This window comes from Rana temporaria, chromosome 8, assembly GCF_905171775.1.
Source record: "Rana temporaria chromosome 8, aRanTem1.1, whole genome shotgun sequence".
Taxonomy (NCBI): Eukaryota; Metazoa; Chordata; class Amphibia; order Anura; family Ranidae; genus Rana; species Rana temporaria.
In genome coordinates, this window is record NC_053496.1 from 98,885,309 (window position 1) to 98,907,656 (window position 22,348).

The following is a 22,348-nucleotide window of genomic DNA, read 5'->3' on the forward strand; positions in this document are numbered from 1 at the left end:
AGCTTTTAGAGAGACACACACAGGGAGAGGAGGCTCCATTCTCCAGCCAAACCTCCTAGCACACACATCCCATCTTAAAGTGACAACTTCAGCCAGTGTCTCCATTTTCCAGAGATCGCTCTGTCTATCTCCCCGACATTGTACACACTCACACACTCCTGGATATTTTTTTATTTTTTTTAACTTTGCTTTGAAGTCAGAAAACTCCAGCCAAAGACTTGGAGGGGAACAAACTCTTACTTGACCGCGTCCGGCTTCCGTCACAAGTGTCTGGTGTGGTCCAGCAGCCATGAGAAGAGCTCCTTGCTGGCCCAACATCTCCACTTCTTCTTCCCAGGAAATCTGAAGGACTCTACCCCAGCCAAAGCTGTCGCCAGATCTGAACCCCATCCTGCAGCCTTCATTCCGGGGGCAGTGGGCACCCCACATCGAGCCTGGAAACCAGCCTAGCCTATTTTCTTCAAGTCTTGAAGTTCAGTCCAAAGGCGAAACGGCGACTACAGCCGAATACCTCCCTTTCATTTGCCTCCCCATGGATATGCATTGCAAGGCAGATCCCTTCTCGGCTATGCACCGTGAGTACTATCCATTCCATTACAGCCTACATTCTGCTATCAGGGTCCAAATCTCACTGCCTGGAGCCCAGCTCAGCCCCACTGGCAGCATCTCTTTCCCATCTAAAACACCATTTACTAACACGATCCTTCTTTTACCCTTCTTAGGCTGACCGATGCCTTTAATTAATAGCATTTAATAACACAGCATCGGCATTCCCCGAATAATTTTTTCTACATTGTAATAATAATGATAAAAATCATAACGCTGTAATAAAATGACCTCTGGTCTAGCATGAAATATGCCTGAAATTTAATTACACGCCAAGGGAAAAAAATAATATATTTTTAAAAGAAAATTAGTAAAGGGAAAAAAGCTTATTAGCCGGTACTTAATATATATATTTTTTTATAATAGGCAGCATTACAGCAAAAATAAACTGATATAAATAATAGGATGCCACTTATAAATAGACAAAAGGCACATGGGAAGTATCGATAATATCTGGGATAATCCATAGATTAAATAAATTAATATCCGTGAGATATATGTACAAGATCAGTGTCGGTGCCATTTAAAAGCTGAAATGATTTTATATATATATATATATATATATATATATATATATATATATATATATATATATTTATGTATATATATATATATATATATATATATATATATATATATATAAAAAATCATTTTATATAATTTATGTATATATATATATATATATATATATATAAAAAATCATTTTATATAATTTATGTATATATATATATATATATATAGATATATATATATATATATATATATATATATATATATATATATATATAGATATATATATAGATAGATAGATAAAATCATTTTATATATATATATATATATATATATATATATATATATATATATATATATATATATATATATATATATATATATATATATATATATATATATATATATATATATTAATGTAACTGAATAAATGGATATATTTTGAGGATATTATATACCCTAACCCAATATTGCAGGTACACCTGTGCGGGTTATCCTAAACAAAATAGATAACATAAAGAAAAATGCTACACTTTAAAAATGCTACAACATGTATGATAGTAAGATAGGAAAAACTATACTTAAAATGCTACAATAAGCAATTACACAATTTTATGTGTTTGTGTGTGTTATTCATTTGTAATCTTTTCTTTTCTCTTTTACATCTGTTGCCTTTTAATAATATGTAATAGGAGTTATCAGTGGTATGATGAATAATTTATCACAGAGGTGCTGAGAAAATTGCAGCTTGGTAACTGTATAGCTATAACGTGTCCACAAGCTGCCGGGCACTATTGAGGGGGGGATACATGGCCAAGCCCAGGCCAAGACAACGTGACACTGTAGGTGCCAGGTCTAGAAGGAGGGCAGGAAGGGGGGTGTCACTGGCCAGGAAGGACCTTTTTTTGGGGAAAACTGTATTTGTGCACGGTGCTGGATCGATTTAAGGGCAATGAGAGTTTCCTCAAGTTCACAGTCTATAAGTCACTGTCAGCAGCACGGGGGATAAACTCACCAATATAAATACATCATTTTTCAGAAAAGTGGAAAGCCTGCTGAATTTCAATTTAATAGAGAATTAACACTTTTTATACAGAAACACCTGCCTTTCCTGTACATAAGATAGATACGTGTTCTCTGAAAAGGTTTACTGATTTTTCTTTTAATTTTTTATATATATATATATATATATATATATATATATATATATATATATATATATATATATATATATATATATATATATATATATATATATATATATATATATAATAACAGTAATATTACAATATTACAATATTACAGTAATATCTGCTTTCCCTGTACATATAGATAATACAAGTTTTTTTAAAAAGTTTATATATATATATATATATATATATATATATATATATATATATATATATATATGCACACACAGATGTATATATATATATATATATAATTTGTATATATCATTTGTTCAGTGCTTTATACTTCATATACTTCAGTTAATTATATATTTTATTAAATAAAAAAACTGCCTCTCTCTCTCTCTCTCTCTCTCTCTCTCTCTCTCTCTCTCTCTCTCTCTCTCTCTCTCTCTCTCTCTCTCTCTCTCTCTCTCTCTCTCTCTCTCTCTCTCTCTCTCTCTCTATATATATATATATATATTTTTTTTTTTTTTTTTTACATAAGCTTTAGTGTTGAACCCAAAAACCCCAACCGCTTTAGGAGTCTTTCCCTTATAACATAGAATTATCTACTCTATATATACTTTTTTTCTTTTAGCACAGCCTTTCAAGCAATTGTATGATTAAATGAAGTGGGCAGAGCGCATGCCTGGCGCTAATGCTGGCTGTCACCCGGCTGGTCACGTGTTGTTGTGTGATCTCTCCTTGATCGGTGTAAAATTGTTGGTGTAGAATAATCATGATTCCATTGTGAGGAGTCCTGATTATTCTGCCTGGATTGGGGTCACAGTTGGTCAGTGGCAGTAGTCAGCATGTGTGATGTGTGGATCTCATTACACTGCACTGACCTAGCATAGAGCCCATCCTAGGTGTACCCTTTAGAGGTGACACATTCCAATCTTGGCAGATCACATAGGGACAATCACCTGTAAAGGATGACCAGACTGGACCAGAACTGAACACAATTGGGGTTGGAGAGCTCTACCAGCAGTTTTAGGTGCTCCTAGCAGCAAAAGGTGCTCTAATTCTGCAGACCACCTTCCTATTCTTTAACTGACAGGGATAAAGGAAAAAAAACAACAACCGATCGTACATGATTATAGATCAGTTATGTATGTCATCGAATCAATCTGTTTTATGGTTATCATTTGTGATCTCATCCCTCTACTATTTGTTGTCTAATTAATTGTTTTGTGCTCTCTCTCTTTCTCTCTCTTTGTGTCTCTGTTTTTCGTTCTCTCTTCCCCAGCAGGGCATGGGGGTGTCAACCAGCTCGGGGGGGTATTTGTCAATGGCAGACCTCTACCTGATGTGGTGAGACAGAGGATAGTAGAGCTGGCCCACCAGGGTGTCAGACCCTGTGACATCTCCAGGCAGCTAAGGGTCAGCCACGGCTGTGTGAGCAAGATACTGGGCAGGTAAGGACCTCTCCTCTACATAATGCAATAATCAAATATATATATATATATATATATATATATATATATATATTCTTAAGTGTTTTATATATATAAAATATATATACATTATCTATATAGATATATATCTATATATACTCAATAACCCCCCAACCTATTTTTCGGGGCTGTACTTGTGCCTGATGAGCCAAGAGGTTAGCTGGCACTTTATAGTAGTGGATGGATCCATGTCCCTCAGGAGAGTCTGCATTTTATGGGTGACACAGAGGTGACACCAGAGGATGTTAGCTACCGGTTAATGAATGCGCACCTTATTAATAATCTAATGGAAGAACAATTTCTGATTTTACATATGTCCTTTGCAGCTCTTCCAATTTGCTACACAGTACTGATTAAAATGACATTACAAGGCTTTAATAGCGCCTGTGTATTGATTTGTAATTCAGCTCGCAAACACATAAGTAATTATAAAACCTAAGTGACTATTAGTATCATTATTATATTTACATCAAATTGGTAACAGGGAGCTCCCAATGCACACCGATTTCCGATGCCAACGTTGGGATAAACTCTAGAAAACGTCCAAGGTAGCTGTCACACTTGCACAGACATTCCTGTATTCTTCTTTTCTCTATGGAGAAATGTGCTGATTGCAAGTGATAACGCCTGTTTATTGATGCCATTATACGTGGGTCGGGTAATGGACGGATGTGCAGTTCATATACATCTGGATCTATATCATTTTATCTATAAATTATATGAGGGTCGGGAAATGGATGCATTTGCAGTTGATGCAGCTAATATACATTTGGATCTATAGTTAGCTAATATATTAGCTGTTAATATATATATATATATATATATATATATATATATATATATATATATATATATATATATATATATATATATATATATATATATATATATATATATCAGCTGTTATTTATATATATATATATATATATATATATATATATATATATATATATATATATATATATATATATATATATATATATATATATATATATATATATATATATTTCAAATGCACTGTATTAAATATATGTATAGAAATGTATGCTACGATATATCCAATCCACGAATGCTATTGTAGGAATGCATGCATGTGTGCCAAGTGTGCCAGCTCCGGGGCTCACTGACGTGCTCTGTCCTTCTTGTACAGGTACTACGAAACGGGCAGCATCAAGCCGGGAGTAATTGGGGGATCCAAGCCCAAAGTAGCCACCCCAAAAGTAGTAGATAAAATCGCAGAGTACAAAAGACAAAACCCCACGATGTTTGCGTGGGAGATCAGGGACAGACTGCTGGCAGAAGGGATCTGTGACAATGACACCGTGCCCAGCGTGTCTTCTATAAACAGGTAGGAACTGACTTCTTTCTGTACCTTACTGACCATTGTTATAGCCGCTGTCACCAATTGTCCCCTATGTGTCACCACCAACTCAACTCCACATCCCAATTTGTATCTTCTGCAGCCTGCATGGTAGAATATTGTTGTAATCGTCTGCTGATTTAAGGGATTACTAGAAATAAGTCCCCCTTAATACTTTGTGAAAACTGTTTCTTTTGTCTGTTTACACTATTGATGGAAAATGTGACTTTTGCTGTCTTCGTTTGGTTTATGAGTATTACAGCTAATGTCTTCAGTCATTTTAGTGTTCTCAGTAATTAAGAATTTAACAGCTCCCAAATTTACAGACAATCACAAAAGCTTAGCTAGTGAACCATTAAGATACCAGAGTTTATTTATCTTAACCAAACAAAATGGAAATACTTAGCACACGTGTGGAATGGGTCGGGATTACAGAGGATAGAGCATGTAACCAAAACTTTTTGTTATTTTTTCTCCCAAGTGGTTTGCTGGTGATGCTTGCACTTTACAGAGCTTCCAGGAATCAATGGTATTACAGGATTACACCTGTATACAGCCCATCACAGTTCCATTAACTATTGTTTGTCTTACAAATTTAAAAGACTGGATTTTTGGTTAACTTTAGAGGGAGGGGGGAGCTAGAGAATCCTTACCCCCCCCCTTTCTTAAAATAAAAAAAAATCTATTCCACCTTGGCTTTTTACAATTGTAAATTGCTATAATGAACTGTATGTGCTATTTTTACTATATATTCAAAATGTCTCTATCCTAACAAGAATATTAGTTCTTACTTATTGTGTATTTGAGTATAAATATTTTAGTGGGATATTTAAATTGTATCCATGTAGAAATCCTGCAGCAATCCCAGAGATTTTAGAATTAAAAAAAAATATATATATATATATATATATATATATATATATATATATATATATATATATATATATATATATATATATATATATATATATATATATATATATATATATATATATATATGTATGTTTTCCTAATAATACTTGTAGTCATCCATATGCATACATGTGGTACTTTCCATCTTGTGACATAGGCACTATACAGAAAAAAAAAGTCTTATTCTTCTATCCTTTCATAAGATCAGTGACATGTTATTATTTATTCAGGATAAATAAGGAAACAGCACAGCTATAATTACAAAATGCCATGCAGAAAGCCAGCAGAAAATACAATTTAGATATTATCTGTTGCAATTGCTCTGGCATCCTACGTAAATGTTTTTAATATTTCACAAATGACATGGAATTATCCCAAGTCATCTTGCAAGCAGCAGGTAAAATTAACTGCTGGAATGTACCTTGGCTCACAGTGAGTCCCTGAGACACACATGCGCTGTTATATACTGCTGGGCGACTTGACGAAATTATTCCTGTGTGTACCATCTGTATTAAAATGGGTATTAAGATATGAATAGGGTAACATAATACTGATTGACTAATTATACACCTTCCTATAAACTTCCCATATTCATTTTTTCCCTCCTGTTTCAGTTAGGTATAGAAGGGAGATGAAATACATTGGCATTCATATATGCCATGAGGCAAGGAAGCATACACACACACATGAAATTGATTCTCACAGTATAGAAATCATGTTGGTTTACACCAAAATATATTTTCTTTGCTTGGGGAAAGCTCATGACTTCATTACATAGCAAGCTGAGGCTTTAAAGGCACAACAGTAGCATATTTTAGAAATATAACAATTATGAATGCAGTTGTTATATTAATGTTAATTATGGAAGCTTAGCTTTCTGTAGATAACAGCACTAGTCAATCAGCTCCTTTTAAGCCCTAATGTTTATTTCTGATGTAAAAGAGCTTCAACCAAACCACATCACTCTAGACTAGATATGTCAACTGGTGGTGGGAGAGGGCCATACATGTTCCACTCTATTTCTCTGCAACCCTCAACCAGTTTACGAATTTTAACTGAATTGGGCCCAGGCCTTTTTTATAGTTTCAACACATTGCTCTTCCTTATATAATGTTGTAGCTAAATACTGCAAGGTTATCCTCTGGCACTTTTATGGTAACATACTGTAGTAAATATTCCAGTTATTATTATCAATGTAAGGTGCTTCAGTATTTTTTGGAATTAGGTGTGGTCTTTGGCAGGTCTACTTTGGTTCCTTGTAGCTAATGTCAATTTGGCCAATTTGGCATTCAATTTGCCCGCCTGTTCTATTTGAGTTTGACATGGTTGTTTTAGATCGTGAGAACTATGAACCTGTGAAATACAATAAATTATTAATAGCATTTTTAACCTTTTGCTGTATAATAGCATTAATGCATTTTTATCTAACATTAAAGGGTTGATCTTGTAGACTCCGAGCAGCCCAGAAAAACAATGTTCGCTTCAAATGGATTGGACGTTTAGGACAAACACAATTAGCCTTACTTCTAATAGGATCTGGCAAAGGGGCATTGGTGGAGTCATAAGCAAACTTTTATCCGTTTCTTTACCTCATTAACTAAAAGTTAGGTAGCAAAAATAATTGTAATCCTAAATCCCTTCCAGACAATGAGGCCTACTTTCATAAAGTAGTTGAAAACATAACTGGCACCCTAAGAATTGTAAACTGGTACATGAAAGCGTTTTTAACCTCTGACTTTAAGTGAACATTGAACTGAAAGCCAGCAAGCAAAAAATTGTTAACTGCATAGTATGAAATCAAACATAGAGGGCTGTATTTAGAGAACACAGAGGACTGTGTATATTAAGTAGTAGGAAAAATAATGCTAAAAAACATATTGGGCTTAATTAATGCAAAAACTATTTTAAAAGATTTAATATTAACATTGATTGCGCTGTTGCTGCCTACTACTTACACAGAAAGGTATTTTGTAGATTTACAAATTGGCGACGATTTTTAAATGAAATTTCATGCTTTTTGATATTGTAATTTTTTTACTTTTGTAAGGCTTACATTTTTAAATTTAAAGATTTGAAAACTTTACTGAAGTTGATAGAGTTCAATAACACTTATAAAAACAATGCAGATATGGAGAGATGTAATACAATTGCTATTTTGCCATATGTGACATTGTACACCAAGAAAACAACCTTAACATAATTTCCTAATTTTATGTTTTTTTTTTTTTTTCATTTTCTTACTAAATATCTTTCTGTGGATATTCATTAAAACAGGCGGCTACATTAGCAGTATTTTAGCTTTCCATTTTAAAATTCATTTTATGACTAAAAGTGAATTACTATAAAATATACATTAGTGTCAGTTATGACCATAAAAATCAATACTTAATGATAAATGTATTGCCATCACAAAGATTAATTACTGTATTCTGTGTGTTGGAAATTGATTTTTACAGTTCTTATATGCATTTTAATTTTTACAAAACAGTGTTTCAAAGAATATGTGCTGCCCGATAGATACAGTTTAGAATATGACTTAAAAGGGGGTTTTGTATGGCTTTTGTTTTTAAAGCTGGAAAGCTGAGAAGTTGAAAAAAAAAATGTTTAAGATTTTTTCATGCTTTATTTTATATTTGATGTAAAATGCATTAAGCTTTTAATTTTGTTCAATGATTAACTAGGGGTATATTATTTCTGTCAGTGGCAAGGATTGTCATTGTGTATTTCTGTTTTCTATTGTTTTCTAACTCTAGGGATAGCCATAGCAATGACTATTATAGTGGTTGTAGTAACTGAATATTTCTAGCAGAATGAATTAATTGTTGGTCCTTCAATTTAATGACTCTGCTTTGGAATGTACCCCTGAGCTATACATTACAGGGGCATTTGCATTATTATTATTTAAAAGAAATGTATGCATTCACAGACTGGCTGTGATAATAAAGCATATAGCATTTCTTTATCAATGTTCATTTTACTGTTCATATTAATTAAGAACTTCTAATTGTTTAATAGGTTGTTTTGGCTCTATGAACTGCTTTGGTGTATCTGCTTATTGCATAGAGTTGCCATACTTCTGTAAAAGAAAGCAAGGATATTTGTGCTCAGTCAGTTAAAACCGCCTTAGTTTTCCTTAGGGTGCCTAGAGCAGGAGTATTTCCTTATACCAAAGCTTGCTATATCTGTTGATCTACATGCATGGGAAAAAGTAACGCTGGGAGTAGGTTCATTGCACGTTTCCAAAAAGCAGGAACTGGCTATTTTGGCAAACCAGTGACATGTGGGGACATTGTTGGGGTATATGTTAAATGTTTGGCCAGGATTGGTTTAATCCAGACTCCTTTCACTGTGAATTTTTAGCTACTATTACTATTTGATGCCATGGCTTAACATTTATTGCTCATGGGAAAACTTTATTCTACTGTATGGTAATTTGGAGGACATGGGGAGAGATAGTGATAGAAAGTTAAAGTGCTTTTTCTGACTGTGGTATCTTCCTACATTTTTCCTTTGCAGTATTATTATTGAAAGACGATGAGTTGTTCAGTTGCATCCTTCTGTAGAATAGTTTTGTATTTTTATTTTTAAATGCAGTGGTAAGAGAAAGTTTGTTTTATGGTGTCTTGCCAGGGCTAGACACTTTCAGTGCGATTTCCTCTTCATAAAGCAAAGTGTCCAGGGACAAATACTCTGTTGTAGTCTTTGTATCACTGCTTTATATGATATTGTATATTCTATATAATAGATGGAGCGGCTTTCTTGCTCATAATGACTTTACATAATACACATATTGACATAAAATACCCCAACATATGTGAGATTCCCCTATGTGTATAGTATATCAATGCACGCGTGTCAAAGCCTATAGATTGGATGGTTGATAAGATTATCACTGTAAATATAAAATGCTATAAATCCATAAAGTGCTAGGTAACCTCTCCACTCTGTTTACTTTCACACAGTCTAAATATATTTGTTAATGTCCACTCAGGGAGGTACGGTTCATTGAGGGTGGTCTGCACTGAAATTGTAGCTGCAACAATCATCCCACAGAGAGGCAGATTTAGATCAGAGACCAACACAGGGCCCTCTGTTTGTATGAAAACCAATCAATAACCTGGTAACCAGACCCACTCACTCTGGGAAATAGACATCAAAATAGTTCAATACTGGAATCATACAATGACATTGCGGATGGGTGGGGAATAGATTCCAATGAAAATGTGGAAACCACACAATATGACACAAACCATGCAGAGATGTCTGGTTAAATGGGCCTTTGCATTGTAAAGAATCAGCAAAAAGATGTGCATTTCTTTATAGGTCAGTAGTAACAGACTCTGATAGAAAAAATTGATAGGGCTTGGAAACAACAGAAAAAAGTATTATACCCCAAGAGATACACTTTCAAATGGTCACCTTTTGGTCCGGGTGAATTTTTAAAGTTCCATTGTGTACTGTAGCTTAAATCAGACAGTTTTTTCTGTACCCAAACTAATACTGGTGTTATAATATAGACTGGTAAAAAAAAAACACATATGACCCAATCAATGTATCTTCAAGGCATTGACACAGAAAGGCTCACAGAGAAATTAGCCAAACCTTGTAGGGTGCTTAAAGTGAAACCAGGTTTGCTGAGATGATGTAAAATGTTGCCTTTGGTAAAACATATTCATTGGCTTTAACAGGGCTGACAACCACGCTGCACCTTATTGTAACAGCCCCAACATGTTATGCAGAAAAGAACATTCTAATGAACATATTTCACCGTATTTCACCATTTTTAAAACATCCGATGGGTGCACAATTAGAGTAATAAAAATGTAAGCAATGTCTCCATGCTTTTAACTAATCATGTTGGTGTTTACTAAGTGCTTACTAAGTGAGGTATCTTTTTAGTACAGATATTGTAAGTATGTTGTCAAATCTGTAACTATTATGTATGTAGCAACATATTGGAGTAAGGCCTACTTGCATTGAGTTAGTTTGTGCTTCCTCTGAGAGTTCCATCTTCCCTCTACACTCTATAAACATTCTGGTGATTTGTGATGGTGGTAGGGACAATGGATTGTGAGTAGGAAAAGGACTGCTTCCAAGTGGTTGATTTACTGAAGGCAAATACTAAAAGCTGTGCACCACTAGTGTATTTTTTTCTTACCTTAGTGAATGAGGTGAAAATCCCCCTTGCGTAGAATACCCAATCACAAGCAAGGAAAATTATAACACAATTTGATGATGGAGGTCCGCAGAGCATCACCTAATGCGCTAAGCTGAGGGAAAATTTCCTTGCAAAGTGAACAGTCTGTTTACCTTTAGTAAATCAACCCTCAACAGTCAAATGATTATTTGCCTATTGGCATTATTCAATAAAGATTACAGCTAATTCATGTTCTAAGAAAAACTAGTGCAGTATCCCATAGTAACCAATTGGCATGCGATCTACTTAGATCAAAAGACATATTATTTTTTATTCCAACGAGTTGTGCACTTTATAATTACCAAGTCTCTACTGAATAGGACAAAAATGGTTTAAGGATTTTTTTCATTCTTTTCTAGAAGACACAGATACACAGTTTATACATGATTTTGGCAAAGCTTCCCTATCTCTTGCAGCAGTGCTGGCAGAGAGGGTGGAGAATTAAGGAGTCAGGTGCAAATCCCACCCATCTGTGCAGAGCTTTAATGAACTTTGCACTGTAACTAGGGGTCACTCTTCCGTTACACTGGCATCAGCATAACATTTTAATGAGATGTTTAGAGAGCGCAGGCTGCCTCACAAGAGACAAGCACACACACATGCACATTCACACACAAAAAGTGAAGAAAAATTCATTTCATGCACTGTGGCTGCTTAAGAAAGGGCAATTTGAGCAGGACCCAGCATATGTATGTGATAAACGTTAACTCCGCATTAATCGTATTAAAGAGGCACCTATAAACTTTTCATTTCTAATTAAATTCAGATTGGTGATTTTTTTTTTTTTTAGCTTCCAATAAGCCAGCATACTATAGAACTATTGTTTATGTGGAAAATTAAAATGCAAATACAATAGGATTTATTTCCATTACTGGTATGATATGCTAGAATTCTCTGTTTAACAGCCAACAATTATTTAAAACCAGGGTATTTTTTTCTAGGGCTTTGCTAGAGCTTTGTTCCTTTTCACAAGGTCATATGCCCATTATGCCCCCAAAATCCTTTGCAAATGGGCAGTCACAGCTGTATTGCAATGCAATATGCGATAGGCTTTGAAATGCTGGTTGTTAAGTGACTGAGTTTAGCTTTCAAACACACTGCAGGACAAAAGCTTGATGAAACAGACATTACTGCAAATTACAAAACTTACTTGCCTGCTAACACTGTGTATCAGTAATAATAATAACAATATGAAATTGGATAATTCTAATAATGACTATACTTACATTTTTTATGAGGCTGGGCTTAAACTGAAAACTAGCACTGCTGAATGAACACATCCTCTATTTGTCTTAAACAGATTCGAGAGACTGCTGCTGTCCGCATAATGACCTCAAAAAGGATTTTCTTGCCAATATGATATTAAATTGACATAGAGCAATGAACCATAAAAAAGGCATGGAGGTGTATATGTATTATAAAACAGACATTGAACCTATATGCAGAGCAGTAAGCTATATTCTTCCAGACCCTCGCTTTTTATCTTTCTAAAGCACCCACCCATGCGTTACGCCACTAAAATATGGAAATGGGTGCCAGGTTAATTTTGCAGTGGCAAAATGCTGTTTGCATATAATGAGACTTGCTTGTGCCTTTTCAGCAGAAAGCCCTGCACAGTAAAGAAGCATAGGGTCAGCACTGTGTTTATAGATCTCTACAATAATATCTTCTGCACAAGCATTCCAAAAAAAAGGTACCAGCTCCAATTATGGATGGCATCCAGCTACACCCATGCCACTAGATTATGAATAAACACATGAATATAACGGTGGTAATAATAATAATATGGCATTGGCAGTGCAATGGAGATCTGGCCACAATGGCATATGAGTTAAAACAAATTCTTTCTAAAAAAAAAACCTTTTCATTTATTGATAATTCTCCTCTGCAAAATGCTTTCCCAGGAGCATCCATAAAGGCCATTACTGAGGCAAATGCATTAGGTGAGGAAACAGGCTGTAACCAAGCAGTATGGCACGCTTTATACTTTGAGTGACTACCCCTCGCTACACAGTGGATCTTATGGATATAGTAAAACAAAAAGCACTTGTTGGTATAACACTGACAACTATTGTTTTACTATTTAAGATTTTACTGAATTAGATGAAAAGCGATATACCAAGGACCAGAAATGGATACTAAAATTCTCTATACTTCATGTATGTTCTTGGACCTACTTCTGGGGAAGCCCATTTAAAAGCCCCATCAAATAGTTATATGTACTGATGGATCACCAGGCAAGAATTGAGGCCTATGTGTTTTAAGATGCCAGGCTGGTACTAGCCACAGCATACTGTGTGTGGTGTATCGGTTTTAATAATGTCCCCACTAAATGCAAAATAATAAAAACATTGAAATTCACATACCTGTCACATTATGATTTATACAAAATTTTATCGGAACATTAAACACTTGTTAGGATTACCTTATGAATGTAAGCTTAAGTGGAACCTTCATGCTAGATGACAGCTGCAATGTACAGTTTTAGCCAAACAATTAAACTGCTGATCAGTTGCTGTGGTTTAAGTGTAATTAATATGCTTATACCAATACATCCGCTATTCACTATATGTTGGAAGATTCCTCATTGCTGCCTATTGGGGGAAACCCTTACAAAGGACTTATCCCTTTTCATCTCTGCTGTAACATGAGAAATTAATCAGCCAAAATAGCTTGTTGGAACTTCAATAACACTGAAGCCCGGTCTTTCAAGCTGTCTACTGTGACTGCACACCATAGACATGCAGATTTCACAGGTTAGGACTATATTGCTTCATGTATTGTAAACTTTAATGAATTCACACCAATAATAAAATATTTTTGACTGCACATTTCTGTGCGGATTTTAAATTAAAGCCCATATTGTTTGCAAATATAGAACATCGCAAATATGTAAATGATATGAAAGAAAACGAAATCTTGGAGAAAAGGCCTTGCTTTCATTGCGTTTCAGAGCACAGACTGTAGTGCCACACCTGTGTCATTATTTATGTCAAACACATAGAAAATGCTAAATGTCACTGAGGCATAATGAAAAATGGAACATTCACTGCACAAATTAATTAAATAGTAACCTAGCCCATGAAATGTTAACAGTAATGATCAAGCATTCAGCAACAAACAAGCAAACACTACAGAGATAAATATAGTTTATATGCAGCATAGTAAGGAGTTGAGGCATGTGACTAGATTTTTTTTTGTTGTGAATTATATACATTAGGTTTTTACTAAGTCAATTGTCTAGCAAACTCTACATCTTGACACCCAAAGACTAAGGACTTAGTAATTGATATGTTATAATAGCTGACATGTGGATTTTTTATTGTCGTGCATTAGATACCCTTTCTCTACTGTGTAACAATAGGTATGTTGTTTTGTTGTGGTAATAGAAAAATATAGGTTTTTCCAATAAATTCCTGTATGTTTGGCTGGGTGCCTATTGGTTACCCGCTGCACCTATGCATTTTTAGTTTTATATACTATGATGACTCTGAGGCCTCGTACACACGGCCAAGGAACTCGACGTGCCAAACACATCGAGTTCCTCGGCCAGTTCAGCCCTGAAGCCGCCGAGGAGCTCGGCGGGACGAGAGCTCCCATAGAACAACGAGGAAATAGAGAACATGTTCTCTATTTCCTCGCCGAGGTCCTCGTCGGCTTCCTCGGCCGAAAGTGTACACACGACCAGTTTCCTCGGCAGAATTCAGCCAGAAACTTGGTCGGAAGCTGAATTCTGCCGAGGAAACTGGTCGTGTGTACGGGGCTGAAAAAATGGTGCTTTACATAAAATATTTGCATTTGTTATGTCAGATCAGGGCTGGGGAATATAGGCCAGCTGCTTATTTTCATTGATTTTGCTTTGCCATGTACTTTGATCATGGTCATGCAAGGTACAATGTTGTTTTGCCTTTGAGATGAATGACCCTGAACATACATGCAAAGATCCTCCATTCACCTACTAAAACATAAAAGACATGAAATGATCAAAATATTAGCGTACAAGTCCTTGAATACTCTAATGTATTCAGAATTATCATTAAATTACTATTTGGAGTACAAAGATGGAGGTTTACAGGACTGACAAAAATTGACTCCATTTAGACATGAGAACACAATGCAACGCTTTTATACATTTTTTTTATTACAGATATGTATATAGTGCTGACATATTATGCAGTGCCTTACATACATTGTACATTCACACCGGTCCCTGCCCTCAAGGAGCTAACAGACAATTTAGACAGTCAACAAGCCTACCAGCATGTCTTTGCAGTGTAGGAGAAAACCAGAGTACCTAGAGGAAATCTATACAGGCAAAGGGAGAACATGCAAACTAATGCCTATTTGTACAAAGATGCACATATTTATTGAGTGTGCATTCCTAAAGGAGTCCATACTCCTAACTATGATCATCCAGTCTGCATTTATGGAGGATCATTTAATGTTTAAAAAAACCTTAACTGATTTGTTAGTCTAATGGTTAACATATTGGTTGTCACTACCATTGTCCTTTTATGATAGAAATATATGTTGAATGACATTAGTGTGAGAGTCGTGGAAGTAAGCAGAAACATAGCTATTAGCACATATGAATGCGCAATCTGAAGCATAGTACAGCAATCTATGATAGACTTAATACAACAAACCGACCTGAATATAACATTCTATTGACTTGGGGACACATTCACCTCAGGATGTCACAAGTGACATCGGTACTTAGTGCATCTCACAGTACAACTCATATTGACAGTACTAGTGATTTCAGTAGCTTCAGCCTTCGCTTTCCATTATTATTTAGAGATGGCCTTTATGTTGTGGGCACTGAACCTCTAGTAATAGGGCAGGAACACGATAAACATCTGTTGATGTGTTTGATCTAAACGGCTCTGTGCGCTTGGTTTCAGAATAATCAACAGAAAGAGCAGGAGACACACAGAGAAAAAAACACAGATACTTATTTTTTTCTCATTGGAGATCAGCTGTTATTAAAATTGACAAACAGGGGGAAAGGTGGTGTGTGTGTGTGTGTGTGTGTGTGCATGTGTAGAGGAATCCCCCTTTATCTGGCAAATGGTTTTGCGCTTATCCATTATAGAGAGAAACCAAGGCCACTCATACTGGGTGTTCAGTGAGTATTGATTTGGTCTGCCAGCAATTTTAATATTTCTTCAGGGACTTTCTAGCAACAGCAGTTAATTCACCCTCCCAAATTGCTTATTCAATAGAACGAACATGACTCCTGAATAAAGTCCCTGAATTTATGTGAATGCCACAAGGCAAACGGTCAATCAATTCTTATGGAGCCAAGTTAAAAATATAAATAAAATATTGTCATTTGTTTTGTTTTTTTACCTAGCTTGAACAGGGGAGGGGGAGAGACACACACTTCTTTTGAACACCTTTGATGTTTACAATTAGATAAAATGGTACACTGCAGTTATATATGTGTCCTTGTTACAATGATGAGACCTTGCGCTCTTCCGTCAAACTGGAAGCATGTTTCCATTTCTCCTTACTTATTGCGTACAAAAATAAGCCCTGTCCCTACTAACATCTGTTATATTGGCTCTGAAAACCTAAACCGGATTGCCAGTAAATGGTAAAGTCATATTTAGCACCAGAAGTCTGTGGAAGCCATTGTTAAACTCCATTGATAAGAACACCTTAAGGGAAAGTTCTCAACAATGGTTTCTGCTCTCCTGGTTACAATACTCTTCTTTTACAACAGTTTTAGGAAAATGTGTAGTAAAGGTATACAACAGTATATGCTGACTCTCTAGCCTAAAGTGGATCTAGAAGAACACGGTGTTGTAACAAATGAACTTTTTAAATTTATGATGCCGTTGCTGATAAGTCATCTGAGGAAGCTGAGTAGTTTTAGCACCTTAGATTTTCAATTCCATAGCAAAAAGTTGCACGCAGCTGAGAGATGTCAACACTGCTCTGTGTTTGGAAACCTTTAAGAGTTTTCAATATGGCCAAGCCTAGAATATATTTTGTACCACTCTCTAACTAAAATGCTATATGTTCAAGCTTTCTTTTGTTGGTGACAAATCCTATTTAAGCTGCCTAAAGAAGAACTCTCTGTGCTTGGATTTTGTTGATAACTGCAATCTGCCCACAACGCCTATGCGCTGAATTCAGTTCCATAAACCAAAATTCCAAATAAAAAAATCTGAACAGGTTCAATGTGGAATGTTAGGGTTTTGAGAATTTAAAAAATCCCTTTGTGGTCACATAACTTAATCTTATTTTCTGAGAATCTAGATATTCAGAAAGGATAGATGATATTCACCAGCAACTTCAAATGTTATTGTAAAAGTATTTGTGCGTTTTTTTAATCAAATTAAATGTATATTGTATAAAATGTTTTATGCTTCAATTTTTATTGTGGCGGTTGTGTATGAATATAAAAGTGTATTTGATGATCTACAGCAAACCTAGGAATTTTTGCTTGTGTAGGGTGAAAAAAAAGAAATGAGTTGTTTATACACTTAACCTTCCCTCTGGTTTTTATAAATTACGCCTTAAATATTAGCAATAATTTGCAGAGCTTTACTTTACAAACAGCTCTGTACCCAGAATTAATATTTTCTCAATTAACATATACCGTTCATTTTAAAATATAGTGTAACTACCGATGACATCACAAAGAAAGACTTGGCCGTCATAGCCGGTTACTCCCTGTTTTCCTAATTACCTACTGAGCATGTACTCCGAGGTATGAGGAAATCTTTGTATATTTTAGTTTACAGGTCAATCAACCATAACACACAAATCCATACGAAAACAGACTTCATTAGTTCAGGTGCTTGACTCACTGAATTTCTTGTTTACATGGAATGTATAATAGGGTATTTCCACAGACAAATAAGGAAGCCAAAAAGTATTTTCAATACTGAAACTGAATTAACAAAAACCTTGGGAAACTCAGCTAAATTACTATATAATATTAGACATGTAATTTTCATTTAAATTAGATAATTATTAGGCAAATCCCCCAAAAAACTTTACATAATAAGTAAGTGTAAGAACATTAAAACAAATTCTGAATTAACCCTTTCATTGCTGCCATGATAATCTCTTTGAGGTATTCAATAACAAAATGTAGAACTGACCTAATAAGTGACAGAATCACTCAAACACAAAAGAGTAAACTGTGGTTCAGGAATAAGAATGCCATTGTCCAAAGCAAGTTGTGCTTACCTCCTTTCCTAAAGTGCTGTAAAAAAATGGTTTCTATAGACAATTCCACTGCTTTGCTGTCACTAAATGAGCCCATTTATTAAATGTGCAACCTTTTGAATTGTGGCTGACTCTGAAATCAATGTAAGCTGCAATACCACACAAGGTTTCATGAAACCTTCTATTGCAATCTGATCAGCTTTGTTAGACCTGCTATAATATAAATGCCATATACATTAGATTAAACAGTGACCATGCAAAATAGATATCAGGTGAAAAAATGTAATTAAAATAAGAAAAGTATGAATATATATACATGCGTATTTATGTCTGTCCAAGTGTTGGAATTCTAATATTTTTTTAAGATTTATGGATTGCAAGCCAGAATCAATAATAAGATGAATAGAAGTATCCCCAAGCACTGATATAGCTGGCTACTATCTCTTGTTCTGCTGCTGGGATCCTTTACCCTCTGAGGTATATGGTTCCATCAGACATTTAACCTTTACTATAGTGTCATCAGGCTAAGAGGAGTCTAATAGTGACACAGGACTTCTGCTCAGCTCTCTGACAGTATTGCTTTACTGTCAAAAATAATTTATATTTTCTATTTAAATGGCTTTGCCTGCACCCTATCCCCAACCTCTGGCTTCACAGTTCTGGTAAAATCAATGAGGACAGGCTATGGCACTTCAGGGCACCTTAAGGAAAAAGATTAAAGACCATTGCACAAGAATGAAGAAAGATGACACTGAACAGGGAGGATAGCCACGAAAACCAGTATTTTAATTTTTAAAATGTGTTTCCGAAATGTTATCATGCATGTATCCCAGACACCAATCTTTAGGGTGATAGCTTAAATTGTTTTTATGGCAATTATCTTCATAAAATTTGAATATTTGCCTTGCATATTGTTGCTATCAAAAAGCTTCTCCTTAACTGCTTCCGGATCACCCACTGCACAGGCTGCGCGAAACAAAGTACCTGTACGTTGTTTTCCCCTCAGAGTCTGGGGCCACGATGGCCGCTGGGACCTGCTGATCATTCAATGGAGAGGCAGAATGGCGGTCTGCCTATGTATACAAGGCAGACCGTCGGTCAGTCAGAAAGGAAGAGAGAGAGAGATCCTGTGTTCCTGCTAATCAGGAACACAGATGTCTCTTTTCCTCCAGTCAGTCCTCCCCCCACACAGTTATAAATCACTCCCTATGAGCACTTTTAACCCTTTGATCACCCCTGGTGTCAACCTCTTCTCTGCCATTGTCATTTATACAGTGACAGTGCATTTTTTTTAGCACTGATCACTGTATTAGTGTTGCTGGTCCCCGAAAATTGTCACTTAGTGTCAAATTTGTCTGCCGCAATGTCGCAATACAGCTAAAAATTGCTGATCGCCACCATTATTAGTAAAAAAAATGCCATAAATTAATCCCATAGTATGTAGACACAATAAATTTTGCGCAAACCAATCAATATACTTCTTACAGAGGAGTCTAAAGCCACATAATTAATTATACTTTAGAATAAAAATGATAAAAGGGAGCATTCAGTAAACCTGCATCTCCACTTCCCAAAAACTACTTATTATACATTCTAAGCAACTCACATGGTTTGAATTACTAAAGGCAAACAGGTTTGTCCACTTTGCAAGGGAAGTTGCACTTGGGAAGGGAATGTACCCTCAAAGCTTAGTAAATGAAGTGAAGCTCTACAGTCTTCCATCATCCAATCAAGTGCAACAAAAAATGCTGTTATTTACTTTTAGCACGTGATTGGGCATTCTTTGCAAAATGAATTTGCCTCAGACCTTAGTGAATGTGTTGAGGTTTCACTTTCCAAACAATACCTAGTAATGGGCAAGGAAAGTTAAAAATTTCTCACACATGCTTGCATGATGCAAGTCAGTAGACCTTCACCTTATTCACTAAGCTCATGCAAAGTGCAACTTCCCTAGCAAAGTGGAGAGCCTATTTTACTTCAGTAAATCAACTTGACTGTCTAAAGCCTTGCACATACTACTAGTTTTTTTTTCGCGTTCATTCCAGTGGGTTGAACGGAGAAAAACTGACAGCTCAGGTCGGAGCCGTTGTACTTTTGTACTATTGTGTTCTGACAGGGGGACAGCCCCCCGCCAGAACACTCCGGTCAGTCATTGGCTAAGAGTGATGATAGGGAGCCGGTCTGCAGACCTTTTTGGTCATGGCCCTTCGACAAAAGCCAGCCGCTTCTGTCTTACTGGCTGACACACGGGCAAATGTTGGGTCATTTCTAATAAACCAGCCGATGCTGCCCAACATTCGGCACGTGTCTACTAGGCTTAAAGAGCAGCAAACGATGTGCTCTGTAGTAAACCATGGGGATAATAGTGACATGCTAAACAAAATAACGGCCAGCTTCTGTCGGACCAGCTGCAGTACACACAGACATGAATGTCGGCCGGTTTCTATTGATCCGGCCGATGCCACCTGTCAGTTGGCACGTGTCTACTTGGCTTAGGCAAAGAACAGGCCAACCTTGATTTGACAAATATTTAGTACTCAATGTATATATTCAGACAGGTACCCCTACATGTAATAATTTATGTTGGAATACACTATACCTTGGTGATTCTTGAATTGTAATTTGAATATTGGTTTAAGCAGGGTTACCCTAGCAATCTGGTAGTTATATCAGTGGGAATACACAAGTACAGTGAATATTTTTGTGGTCAACAGTTTTGAGTTGCAAGTAGATATTCATTTAAGGGCTAGAGTACATAAAGCAGTTATATAAACTTAGATCAGTTGCAGTATTTAATTAACCACATGTTACATTATTGTGACAGAAACTAAGACGCCAAAACTTGGTGTGCACATTGTAAGAACAGCTAAGCAAATGATAAGTAGAGTTTATGGGGCAATGTGTTAAAGCTTTTTCTACAACAGCTATTTAGGTGTGTATGTTTGTGTGTTTGTGTCAACGCAAGTCACAGATCATTAACTAAACAATGGTATTACATCAAAGGAATACACTGAGGAAACACTGAGAATTCTACGCACACAACTAAATTGTAGGCTGGACCAATATAGAGCTCAATTACTATAGAGAGGTTTCACACACTAATTTTCATGTAAAATAAAAGTGAGGACTATAGAATAAACCACAGAGAAATCAAACATTGTAGGTTAAAAGCAAAAGTAGTCTTTCTTTTCAAAGTTTAAAATAGTAGGGATTAGTTGCTCAAAAGAGTCATATGAATTAAAGCCTACCATACAATACCACTGTGCATGGAAAACCTCAAATGAAAAATCAAAGATGCTGGGTAGAATATTGTTGGCCAAACAGTGACTGCAACCAATCAAATGCAGATATTCAAGAGCTGCAGATGCCTGCTCTCTGAATATAACAGTAGGCAGGGGAGATTACTCTATTAATGTTGTTTAACGTGGATGGAGGAGTCTATTCTATTAGCCAGGCATGAGAAATCTATTTGTGTTTTCCTAGCTTAAGGCTTAAAAACTTGCAGTGGGTTTCAACTTACCTATTACATGGGGTATAAATACATTTTCTTGGAACTCTGAATTGAGTTCACAACATGTAACTCTTCTGGTTTATATAAAAGCAAGAACAATGAGACATGGGGTTGATTTAATAAAGGATCAAGGGCACACTATTGGTAATTCAGTCACCCTATCTCACTCAGGATTCACTGAGCTTAGTAAGTAAGGTAAAGATACACTAATTTCATCCAGCCAATTATGAGTTAACAAAAGTCCTGTTTTTTTTCCATTTCCCTGGCATATGGTTGGATGTTAAATGTGAACACAGGTTAGTTACTAACATTCACTTTACTAAGTGAACATAAACATTGCTAAAAGAAAAGTCTCTACCCCTTTATGAATTCAATCCCATTATTTTGCAGAGGCCATTGGCCTCAGTGTCATATGTCTCTGATATCATGGTTAATATA

The 22,348-nt window shown here is 35.7% G+C and overlaps 1 protein-coding gene across 14 annotated transcripts in view; it reads left to right on the top strand.

Annotated features, from left to right (window-relative positions):
• The first annotated feature begins 355 nt into the window (after positions 1-355).
• PAX2 (paired box 2) overlaps positions 356-22,348 on the top strand; it is a 77,681-nt gene continuing 55,688 nt past the window's right edge. For 11 of the 14 annotated variants that reach the window (XM_040362343.1, XM_040362348.1, XM_040362345.1 and 8 more), the window contains exons 1-3: positions 440-575; positions 3,538-3,706; positions 4,896-5,093. In XM_040362343.1, the coding sequence (XP_040218277.1) occupies positions 533-575; positions 3,538-3,706; positions 4,896-5,093 (410 nt within the window). In that variant the 5' untranslated portion in view covers positions 440-532. Of the gene's footprint in view, positions 576-3,537; positions 3,707-4,895; positions 5,094-22,348 lie in introns of all 14 variants that reach the window. The other 3 variants (XM_040362347.1, XM_040362356.1, XM_040362357.1) reach the window with 2 other exon arrangements.